The sequence below is a fragment of the Rhipicephalus microplus genome, chromosome 3 (assembly GCF_043290135.1).
Source record: "Rhipicephalus microplus isolate Deutch F79 chromosome 3, USDA_Rmic, whole genome shotgun sequence".
Lineage (NCBI taxonomy): Eukaryota > Metazoa > Arthropoda > Arachnida > Ixodida > Ixodidae > Rhipicephalus > Rhipicephalus microplus.
The window spans coordinates 257,868,593-257,880,910 of record NC_134702.1 but is presented as its reverse complement, the minus strand read 5'-3'; the positions used below and the strand labels follow the sequence as shown (position 1 = coordinate 257,880,910).

The 12,318-nt window shown below is 46.3% G+C and overlaps 1 protein-coding gene across 4 annotated transcripts in view; it reads left to right on the top strand.

Annotated features, from left to right (window-relative positions):
• The window catches only part of LOC119168526 (focadhesin), a 677,649-nt gene that overhangs the window by 651,260 nt on the left and 14,071 nt on the right, over positions 1-12,318 (top strand). For all 4 annotated transcript variants that reach the window (XM_075890929.1, XM_037419929.2, XM_075890931.1 and 1 more), the window contains one exon: positions 4,714-4,899. In XM_075890929.1, coding sequence (XP_075747044.1) covers positions 4,714-4,899 — 186 coding nt within the window. The remainder of the gene's footprint in view (positions 1-4,713; positions 4,900-12,318) is intronic.

Sequence of the window (12,318 nt, the reverse complement as noted above, 5' to 3'; positions counted from 1 at the left end):
CACGCACACGTTGAAGAACAAAGAAAAGGAGATGCCTTAATGACGCGCATTTCACCGTCCGATTCCGTTTGCGTTCTCTAGTTTTCGCGCTTACAGTTGTGGCGTGGCCTCCGGTCCGCTGGGAGTCCCTCTCAGGCGTGATGACACGCCATATCGATGCCCAACGGTGGCGACGATGTTGAAGAACCACTACAGCGGTAGCTCCAGTGGTTTCTCGCCGAGCCAGGTGCTCGGGCGGGATACACTGCAGACCAAGGTCGGCGGTGGTTCCGGGGCTGCTCGCCGAGGTTGGTGCTCGGGCGGGAAACTCCAGCCCAGGATCAGCGGTTGCTCTGTGCGCTTCTCGCCGAGTCAGGTGCTCGGGCGGGAGCCTGGGGTGAGACCCAGTCCGAACTTCCGCAGCCCTTGGCCCCTCGAACGCCACGTCCCGGCTTTGACGTTCCTCACTTGCCCCGTGCCCTCTTTTTTTTTCTCTATTTCTTCCTCATTCCAGCATTTTAAATTACCTATTCAAGACAACTTCTTCCTCTTCTTCTTTTTCTTCATCTTGTCATTTTTGACATAACTACAGCCCAAGGTGCTATGCTAGAAAGGGACCAAGCTATTGAATATATAAGAATAAGGGTGACAGAAACGTTTCAACAAAGAAGTGCTTTATGCACCACAATAGACAAGGATGAATCAAGTGGTGCAATGTCTCCATTTTCACAACGAGAGTGGGAAAGGGCTGAGAAAAGGGTTCTTAGTAGTACATCAACAGGCCCAGATGGCATTCCAATTATGCTGATAAAGACGTTAGGTCCGAAGTCTAAATAGGCTTTGAGAGAGGGAGTGAGCAAACTAATAATCGATCGTGAAGTTCTCGATGGATGGAAACTTAGCAGGATGAGCTTAATCTATAAAGGAAAGGGGACAAAGCTGACATAAACAACTACCGTCCTATAACAGTGACATCAGTGGTCTACAGGCTGGCGATGCAGATTATAAAGGAAAGACTGCAGGCATGGATAGAGGATGAGGGGGTGCTGGGGGAACTGCAGAATTGGTTTCGGAAACACAGGAGGTTGGAAGACAATCTGTTCTCACTGACGCAGTGCATCGAAATATCAGAAAAGGAACACAGGCCCCTGTGGCTAGCATTTTTGGATATCAAGGGAGTATACGATAGCGTGGTTCAAGAGGAATTGTGGGGAATACTGGACACACTAGGCGTGGAAGATGTAGTCACTAATCTTTTAAAGTATATCTATAAAGCTAACAAGGTAATTATAAAGTGAAAAAAACGGGTATCCAAGCCTGCAGAGGAATAACAGGGGCTTAGGCAGGGATGTCCTCTGTCACCTTTATTATTCATGATGTACCTACAAGGATTAGAGGCCAAATTAGAGGGAAGTGGACTGGGCTTCAACCTCTCTTCCGCCAAACAAGGAAAACTCATTGAACAGACACTACCAGCATTGATGTACGCAGATGATATAGTGCTAATGGCCGACAACAAGGAAGATTTGCTGATATTGGTGGACATCTGCGGTAGTGAGGGAGATAAGTTAGATTTCAGATTCAGTAAGGAAAAATCAGCAGTCATGATTTTTAATGACAATGAAGGTAGTGAGCTTAGAATACAGGAGTTCACGCCAGAGATAACAGATAAATACAAATATCTGGGCATATGGATAAGCAGTGGGGCCGAGTACCTAAAGGAACACGAAATATACGTAACGACTAAAGGTAACAGGAATGCAGCGGTAATGAAAAACAGGGCACTGTGGAATTACATTAGGTATGATGTTGTGAGAGGAATATGGAAAGGGGTCATGGTTCCTGGTCTGACGTTCGGCAACGCAGTCTTCTGCATGAGATCAGAAGTTCAAGCAAGATTAGAAATTAAGCAACGTGGAATAGCTAGGCTTGCCTTAGGAGCTCACGGGAATACACCAAATCAGGGAGTACGAGGTGATATGGGATGGACATCATTTGAGGACAGGGAAGCTGGCAGCAAGATAAAATTTGAGAAGGGATTGAGAGAAATGGGGGAGGAGTGTTGGGCTAGGAAGGTATTCAGCTACTTGTACATGAAGAATGTCGATCCAAGATGGCGGAAGCGAACCAGAAAATTGACTGGTATATACTTGGAAAACAGCAGGGGGCCAAACCAAAAAGAATTATCGGTTAAGAAGAAGGTGAAGGAAGCTGAGACCGATATGTGGATAATTGGCATGAATAAGAAGTCCGCACTAGAGATCTACCGAACTATTAAGCAGGAAATTGCCAAGGAAAGGATCTATGATAATACTCGGGGTAGTTCTCTACTGTTTGAGGCCAGGATGGGAGTATTGCGAACCAAGACATATCAGGCCAAACACGAAGGGGTAGACACGGTATGCAGTGCGTGTGGAGAGGAAGAAGAAACTGCCGAACAATTGATAATGTTTTGTAAAGGGCTTCACCCTATAGTTCAGGATGATGGCGCAGAGTTTTTCAAAGCACTGGGGTTTAGGGACAGTGAGGGCAAAATAGACTTTAAGCTGGTAGAATTAACTAGAAGGAGGTTATCTGATTGGTGGCTAAAGTCAAGGCACGAGTGAAAATTAAACCCTTCACTGCAAAGTACGAATCCTCAACCTCACTATTTAAGGGAAAAGATTAAATCTAGTTTTTGGTTCATTAAGTATTACGGCTTGGTGGCGCTAGCCACCGCCTGATCTAAAGGGTACAGCCACATCCATCCATCCATCCATCCATCCATCCGTCCGTCCGTCCATCCATCCATCCATCCATCCATCTATCCATCCGTGCATCCATCCATCCATCCATCCATCCATACAGCCAGCCGAATGAGGCTGTAAGGGGGGATTTGGAATGAACAGGCTTCGAAGTAAGGGAAGCTCAGAGCAATATGAGATTGGAGAAAGGCAAAAGGAAAGTTAATGAGAGTAGATGGGCCGGAAAAGTGTTCAGAAGCGTGGACACAGTGTGGAGAAAAAGAACTAGGAGGCTCACCAGTAAATATACGGCTGGTAATGTGGGCGATATGGTAACAAGGAGCATTAAGCGATAAGTCAGAGAGGAGAGGATTTATTGGATGACAGCGATGGAAAAGAAGCCGGCTCTCAGTAACTAACGAAAGGGCAAGTACGAAATAAGGCGGGAGAGGTTTTATGATAATTCAAGGGGAAGCGCTTTACTGTTCGAAACAAAATTGTGTTGCCTTAGAAGACGTAGTCATAAAGCGAGGTTCAATAAAAAAGAACAATGTACATGCTGTGGGGGAGCTAAGGAAACGATGAAACATGTTCTGGTTTAATGCGACGATATCTACCCAGATATATGTGTGGGTACAAGCTTATATGAGGCTTTGCGCTTAGGGATAAACATGGAAAGCCGGACACGTCTGCGATAGAAGCAAGTAAGAGACGATGAGAGCATAGGTGGCAGAAAAGTCGGGATAAATAATAGAAATAGTGGTAAAAATGAGGTCATTCTGTCTGAATGGGCAGAGATAAAACTTAAATTTACATTTTTCTTTGTTATATTAGGATCGGTTTAATCAAAGTAGATAAGGCATTGTGCTAACATAAAAAGAAAGTTCTTTTTTTTTTTCTGCGAGCCTGGTGGCACACATGTCACCGCCCCATTATAAAGGGGACAGTCATAGCCTCCATCCACCTATCATTGCTGCCTTCTTGTGAAAAGGGTCTATATGCAGCGTGGGCACTCAGTACACAGAGTATTGCTGTTTTTCGCAGTACAGAGTCAAAACAGAAACGTTTCACGATGTAAAAGCACTAATAAGTAATTGGTAAGCTGTCTGCTTCGGAAGGCTGGAAGAGAAAGCAGCGGTGACCCATGAGACATTCCCGCAGAGGCGGGTGTGAGTGGGGATCGAACCTGAGTTGTTTGTGTGGCAAGCGATTGTTCTACCACACAGCCACCCCTCTGTTTGTGAATACAGCGAAAATAACTTTCTCTGCTTGGAGATGCAGTGAAAGTATGCTTTACAAACACACGCGTCCTGTATAGACGCTTCACAATACGACATGAAATATTGCTGTAGTAATAAGTGGTACAAGCCTACATTACCATGGGGCATCAGAACATGGGATTATTATAATGACTTCATAGTAAAAGCAGGTCACCCACTACAGAAGGCACACAAGCTACTGTACCCTCAAAGTCACGTAGGGGGTGCATAAAAAGTTCGAAAAGATTTCATACACAGTAGTGTTTGAAGTACACATTAGGAACAGAATATCGCTATCGCTTTCAGCTTTTCAAGGTGAAGCTTAAGTGTTCCCCAAGCTTTTTGTGTGCAAGATACCTCCAAGCATCTGGCAATGCAACGTAGCCCAGGCTACGTGGGCACTTGTAGACAGTACTATATGGCTCCTAAAGCTAGGAATTGATGGAAGCCGTGGTGGCTGCCATTTCCAGAAAGTATGAAAGATATGAAAACAAGAGAACAAACACCGAAAGCTATGTTGTGTGGCAACATAACTTTGGGGTCGCACCTTTGCTACCTGCCACTACTGTTTCCCCGATTGCACTCATAGTGACAAAAGTTAAAAAAAAGTCACTCAATGTTTTTGTTGTGCCCTTTCACATTTCAGTGAATCCAGTAATTGACTGAAATGCAGACCTTGCTCATGTACTAGGCAATATGATTTCCTTGCCCTTGCTGAACTGAACTAATTCTCTGAATGTTTCTCTCTGCAGCTTCTCCGCTTCCAACTGCGCGTGTTGTCTCTCATCACACTAGTGCTGTCAAGAGTACAACTACCTGTATCATCTCAGCTTGCTGCTTGCAGCCACCTCGAGCTAGATCTGTGGTCTTTGCTGCCTGAGGCTCTGGCCACTCTGTTGCTGGGCTCGCAGTCATGCTGGCGGGATGTGATCAACATGGTAGGTTTGCCACTCACCTGTTTCTGCTTGCCTTACAATATTACCTCTCTTTATTACATTACCATAAAGCTTTTTATGTTAGGCATGCTTTTTTACAGCATCTAAAAAGCCTACATGATTAGCATGATTAGCATACCAAAATAATAGAAACACCAAGGCCGCCTGGATAGGTGCACGGAGTGTTGAAGCGTAATTGCAAAAAGTGGCATAAGTGCTCTGTCCGCCACATGGCGATGCGCACCTACTACCCTTCCTTTCCTTTGCTGCCTATGCAGGGTGTTTTGCGTAGCTTTGCCGCTTGATAGAAACCGCAGACCATGGGTTAGCTATGCACCTTTCTTTTCTCACACTCCAACCGTATCAAATAAAACAAATAGAGAAATTGATGGCGATTGGCGCTATATTTTTTCTTTTTCTACGTGGTTTTCTTTTTCTTCTCCTGTCGTGGTGATAGTGACCGAAGCGAACACATCTGTGAGCCAGTTTTCAAGAAATTTTTGGTGCCGTTCTGTGCAGCACATGAGTACAAAGTACAGAAGAGAGCGAACTCACCCGATTGATTAATAAATTTTTTTCTCTTCACCGCTTTCAGATGAGGGAAACAATCCGGAGGATAGCTGAGCTGCATCGTGGAGGTTCGCGGAGATATTTTGGGTTACTGAGGCCTTCACTGCGCAAGCTTACCTGCTTTACTCACAGAAAACCTTTCTCGGCAATGAAGGGACACACTCACACACAGAAGAGCACACACACATCCTCATTCACTCACACACAAACATGTGCACACAGATGAGTGCACTCACATACACATGCACACATTCGTACAGAAGAGCACACACGAAAGTGCACGTGCGCCCACACACACATTAGCACGCACAAAAAACATGCGTGAGTGCATGCACTCGCCCACACACACACATAGACTGATGAGTGCATGCGCGCACATACACACACTTTCATACACCCTCACGAACGTAAGAACATACACGGAGCGTATGCTCTAGACTCAACATAAAAGTGCACACACACACTCACCCACACATGCATACACACACACACACACCCACACACGGGAGAACACGCACAATCGCCTCCTGAATTGCTAGCACGAACCCCTCACTTCTCGGCAGAGACCTACACTTTACCGTAAAGAAGGCCAAAGTACAAACACCATGTTCATTGCATCTACCTCGAGTTTTCGCTCACGGCCAACCCAGCTTTTCTGCTCTCACATAGATGCTGACGACATAAGTTCTGAGAACCAAGCTGTTTAATTATGTCGCGCTTTAAAACAACAAGCTTCACCTAAGCGAAAGAAAGTACTTAGATCATGGGATGACCGATTCCTGGCGGCAGGCGACTGGCGTCGCCCATCATTTTCACGATCGTATTCGCCTACATGCGGCCTGCGCTTAGATAAGAACGTCGCACTTGCATCACTGTCGAACCGTGGCAACTTCAAAATTCGGAGTGTCGTACCCACAACATTTTGCCGATCATCATGCAGGTGAAAACGTTTGTAGCATTACCAGTACTGCTGTTTAGTTTTCCACCTATGTGATGCCGTGAAGACACAGCTGTGCTGCATAACATAGCTATGTAGGATCGACAACGATGAAATGGATTCCTTTTAAAAAAACAAGGCCGCCTAAATTGACGCGCACCGATCCAGGCAGCAGTGAGAGAGATGATCGCTAAAACAAAGAATGAAAAGCACGGCAGACCACGTAGTCAGCTCAACACATGCGTCACGGAGATGAAATTTGCGAACAGCTGCGCTACACGAACTTGCTTCACGCTGCTTGGCTCTGTCTTGATCATAGCATGCTACAGAGAACAACACTCACTGTGTCAAGCCCGATGAAGAATACATATTAGCGTACCTTGATTCCAATCACCCCGTGAACGACGACCAATGTGCATTTCTCCAAGCATGTCTATGGCGCAGCGTCGTCTGCAGGGGAGTGGGAGAAGAGCATCACGGCCCGCAGCGGAGCTTCTCTAATTACATTTTTTCAATGGGGCGCGCGCCTAATAGAACAGCCGGAGAAACACCACCACCCGCGCCGATCCAGGCGACTGTGGAAGCACAATGCACTTATTTTCTTTTGTTGTACGTGGGTTTTGCTCCGCTGTTGTTTATGTGTAACAGTGGTGTTTTGTGTGCTTTGCTGTGTTGGACTTTATCTTTGTGGCTTACCCACTATGGTAGCTTCTTAGCACACAGCTTGTTCCTCTGCTAAGCTCAAGGGGGCTGGTTTTGCTCCCAGCCACAGCAACTGCCTTTCGATGAGGGTGAAATGTGAGAGCGACCTGTGTATTTGGATTAAGGTCCACGTTAACTCTTTCGTTACCATGCGAAAATTGTTATTTTCAGAGGGGAAACAGCTGGGTCAATTGTACCAATTTGACACAATACCCGATTGCTGCACCAAAACCGTGAAATTTGCTGAAATGGTGTCCCGCTGCGCCAAAATGCCCAGCCAGCCTCAAAATTTTTTTTAGCTGCGCTAATTTCGACAAGAAATGCAGGTCAGCCACCTGCAGCTTGCACCATCAGTCAAACCGCACAGACCCAAACTATAGTGTCTAGAATATACTTAAAATATTCTAGCCACCTGCTCTACGGTTTCGAGACGCAATCGACCAGATAAAGTAACAACGCTGCGTGCCCATCGGTACGCTGCCCGCAGTGGATACCTATTGGCGGGACAACAAAATTTCAAGACAACAATGCACTCTTGTAGCCACCTACGCTTCGCGGCCCCGCAGGGGCGCCTGGGCAAGTAGGCATTTGGTGTGTAGCGACACCATGAACCCGAGCTAACGGCGGAGTTTCTACTCCCTCCCACGCCTAGTCGTGCATGGCTTTGCCGTGTCCGGGGAAAAGGGGATCCTGGGGGTTGAGCCGACGCTGGGTGCTTGGACCTTTAAGGCCCCCCGGCAGAGGCAACACACCCCTTTGGCCCTGGCTTCACGTAGACGGCACCCCCGGATTGACCCGCCTGGGGGGGAATCGGCAGTCGCCTTTTCCTGTCTCCCCCTCACATCTTCGTCTTTTCTCTTACTTCAAATCTTTCCTGTCCTCTACTCTTTTCTGTTGACTTCCGTGTTTCCTGGCGGCAAGGGTTAACCCCGTGTGGCTATCCTACCTTGGATACACCATATTCAGTTATAGTGGTGGTGTACAGCTGGCGTCTGCACGTCCTGTGCTTACAGACCCTGCAGCGTCCCCTAGTAGGACTCCATGGTGGGTGGCTGGCGCCGCTGCCGAAAAGAAACCTTTTCTTATGGCTAGTTCCTTCTCCCCACTCCCTGATCGCCCTCAGAAAAGAGGGCGCACTGATGAAGTATTCCAGTTTTTTGGTCACCAGAGAGTATCCTTTCCCCGATTCCACGTTATCCACGCTGACACACCCGGCAAACCAGTGAGAACAGTTTCACCTTTTCTTGTTTCGAAGTCTTTGACAGAAATCTTTGGCCCAGGATATAAAGCATAAAGGATGGCAAGTGGTCACCTCCTGTTGGAGCTCCACCACCAGAAACAGTATGAAAAATTGTCTAATCTAATGAAATTTGGAGATACCAAATTAATAATAAGCCCACACCGAACCATGAACACCACCCGTGGTGTTGTTTCAGATGATGATCTGTTAGGGCTTACGGAGGCTGAACTCCTGGAGGGTTTCAGCGAACAGAATGTCATCAACGTGAAGCGAATTAGGATAAGGCGTGATGGAAAAGAAGTCCACACTAAGCACCTAATACTTACCTTCAATTCAAGTGTACTGCCTGACTCCGTTGAGGCTGGGTATATCAAGCTTCGAGTGAAGCCATATATACCAAACCCTCTCCGATGTTTCAAATGCCAGCGGTTCGGCCACAGTTCACAGAACTGCCGAGGCCGTCTAACTTGCACCAAATGCAGTGCTGAAGAACACACATCTGAAGCCTGTGAAAACTCTCTTCACTGTGCGAACTGTAATGGGGAGCATGCCGCATACTCACGGTCATGCCCATGCTGGAAAAAAGAAAAGGAAATTGTCACAATTAAAGTAAAACAAAACATTTCCGTTAAGGAGGCATGAAGGCAGGTGTCCTACCTAACAGAAACCAGCTTTGCCGAAGTGGCACGTCTGGGGGCAGCGCCACGACGGCCTCCGGCGGCTGTGTGGCACACGCGTAGTGAGCCGGCGGTGACGCCATCCGCCCCCTCGGCGGTTGCAGCCAGTGCTGCTCCGCCATCGAAGAAGGACCCACCAACCTCCGGGCTGGGGGCCGTGAAGGCCTTGTCTTTAGAGGCGAGGCCCTCAAAACAACTGCAGCGCTCGCAAGAGCGCTTGTCCAGTGCCTCGCTAGAGGCAATGGACACAACTTCGAGCGTGAGGGCGCAGCAAGCGCCTAAGGATCGGCGCGACTCCGTCGACCGATCCAAAAAAGAAAAATCTCGTGTCACGGCCCCTGGAAAGGGTCCGTGAGCTAATTTTCCATCCTTGAGCACGCAGCACAAAATACATCTAAAATGGACACGCAGATTTTACAGTGGAATGTGAGAGGACTTCTCCATAACCTCGATGATATTAGAGAACTCCTTAATAAACATACTCCAAAGGTGCTGTGTGTTCAGGAAACACATCTCAAGTCCACACAAACAAACTTTCTAAAGCAATGTGCCATCTTCCGCAAAGACCGTGACGACGCTGCCGTCTCGTCAGGCGGTGTCGCTATAATAGTTGATAAAGGTGTTGCCTGTAAGCAATTAAACCTCCGAACTTCTCTTGAGACAGTTGCTGTCCGAGCAGTGCTGTTCGGGAAGCTACTAACAATTACTTCTATTTACATTCCTCCGTGCTATCAGCTTTCGAAGACAGAATTTCAAAGCTTCATTGATGAACTTCCTCCGCCATATATAGTCGTTGGTGATCTAAATGCACATAATCCTCTATGGGGCGACTCCCGTTTGGATGCACGAGGACGCCTAATAGAACACTTTCTGTTTTCATCAGGTGCATGTTTACTTAACAAAAAAGAATCAACATATTATAGCACTACGCACAACACATACTCTTCTATAGACTTGAGTATTGTCTCGAGTACACTAATTTCTTATCTGGAGTGGTATGTTCTCAAGAACCCCTTTGGGAGTGACCACTTCCCGATAATGTTGAAGCTAACTAAAGAAGATACATGCTCGCCTGACTTTCCTCGTTGGAACACCAAGTCAGCCAACTGGGAACTGTTCCGAGAAAACACATTTTTAGATGGAGAGAACATTGCTGATTTTTATATAGACGATGCTGTGGCATACCTAACAGATTTTATTATTGATGCTGCAGCGAAATGTATTAAGCAAACTAACAGAATGACTAATGAGCGTCGCATCCCATGGTGGAATGACGATTGTCGGAAAGCGCGAAATAGTCAAAATAAAGCTTGGAGATTACTCCGAAATTACCCAACGGCTGAAAACCTCGTCAATTTCAAACAGGTGAAGTCACAAGTTAGAAGAACGCGTCGTCTTGCAAAGAAAGAAAGTTGGAATAGGTACATCTCTGGTATCAATTCTTACACCGATGAAACAAAGGTTTGGAATAGGTTAAACAAGTTAATGGGTCGGGAGTCGCACCCCCTACCCTTGGTAAATAGCCGAGGTGAGAGCCTAGAGGAGCAGGCGGACTGCCTAGGCGAACACTTTGAATACGTCTCAAGTGCATCAAACTATACAGAAACGTTCTTAAAATTCAAAGAACGCGAAGAGCGGCAGCCCCTTAAATGTAAACGTCCATTCAGTGAGACTTACAACTGCCCATTTACATTAGCTGAACTTAAGGCATCTCTTGTGTGCTGCAACAACTCGGCGCCAGGTGTCGATCGTATAACATACGAAATGGTCAAGTACCTTCACCCCCGAAGCACTAAAAACACTCCTAACTCTCTTCAATATCATGTGGGCAGCTGGGTATATTCCATTGTCATGGAAAGAAGCTATAATCATCCCAGTACTTAAACAAGGCAAAGATCCGTCCTTGGCCGCCACCTACAGGCCAATAGCGCTAACAAGCTGTCTATGCAAACTATATGAGAAAATGATGAACTAGCGCTTAATCCACTTTTTTAGAAAGTAACAGTATACTAGATCCCCTCCAGTGTGGTTTCAGAGAGGGGAGGTCGACAACAGACCACCTTGTTCGCATAGAGACATACATCAGAGATGCATTTATTCATAGGCAGTTTGTACTTTCGGTATTCCTAGACTTAGAGAACACGTACGACACCACATGGCGATTCGGGATTCTCCGCGATCTTGTCACCATGGGCATCCGTGGGAACATGCTAAACACAATTAAAAGTTATCTGTCTAACCGAACCTTTCGCGTAAAAGTGGGAAATGCTCTCTCTAGAACTTTTACCCAAGAGACTGGTGTTCCGCAAGGGGGCGTGCTTAGTTGCACACTCTTTCTTGTAAAAATGAACTCCCTGCAGTCAGTCATTTCAAGCGCGATGTTTTATTCCGTGTATGTTGATGATGTGCAGATGAGTTTCAAATCATGCAATATGTGTATCTGCGAACGACAAGTGCAGCTTGGAATGAATAAATTCTCTAAATGGGCGGATGAAAATGGTTTTAAAATAAACACGAAGAAAAGTACTTGCATACTTTTCTCCAACAAACGAGGGGTAATGCCACTACCAAATGTTGCAATCAAGGGAGACCAACTCTCTGTGAGCAGCGCGTATAAATTCCTGCGAACCACTTTAGATTCTAAGCTGACGTTTATTCCCCATATTAAATATGTCAAAATGAAATGTTTGAAAGCGATGAACGTCCTAAAACTCCTGTCACGTACAACATGGGGTGGTGATCAAAAGTGCCTCTTGAAGTTATACAAAAGCCTTGTCGTGTCGCGCCTTGATTATGCCTCTATAATTTATCATTCCGCAACACCAAGTGCATTACAAATTCTAGACACCGTTCACCATCTGGGTATCCGACTTGCAACCGGTGCTTTTAGGACAAGTCTGATCCAGAGCCTCTATGTAGAGTCGAATCAGTGGTCACTTCACCTGCAGCTATTCTATAGCAGTTTCACATATTTTATAAAGGTACGCACAAACATCAAGCATCCATCTTATTCAACTATAAACGATATGACCGCTGCCACCCTCTTCAATAATCGACCCACAGTGAGAAAGCCGTTCTCTTTGCGTGTGAGAAACTTAAGTAAGGAAATGGGTGTTCCGCTGCTAGAACTTTGTCCTACGCCCACAGCGATACTTTTACTGCCGTGGAAGTGGCAGCTTATACACTGTGACACCTCATTTGTCGAGATCACTAAACACGCACCAGAAGCACATATTAAAATGCATTTCCGAGAACTCCAGTACAACTACTCATGCGTAGAGTTTTATACCGACGCT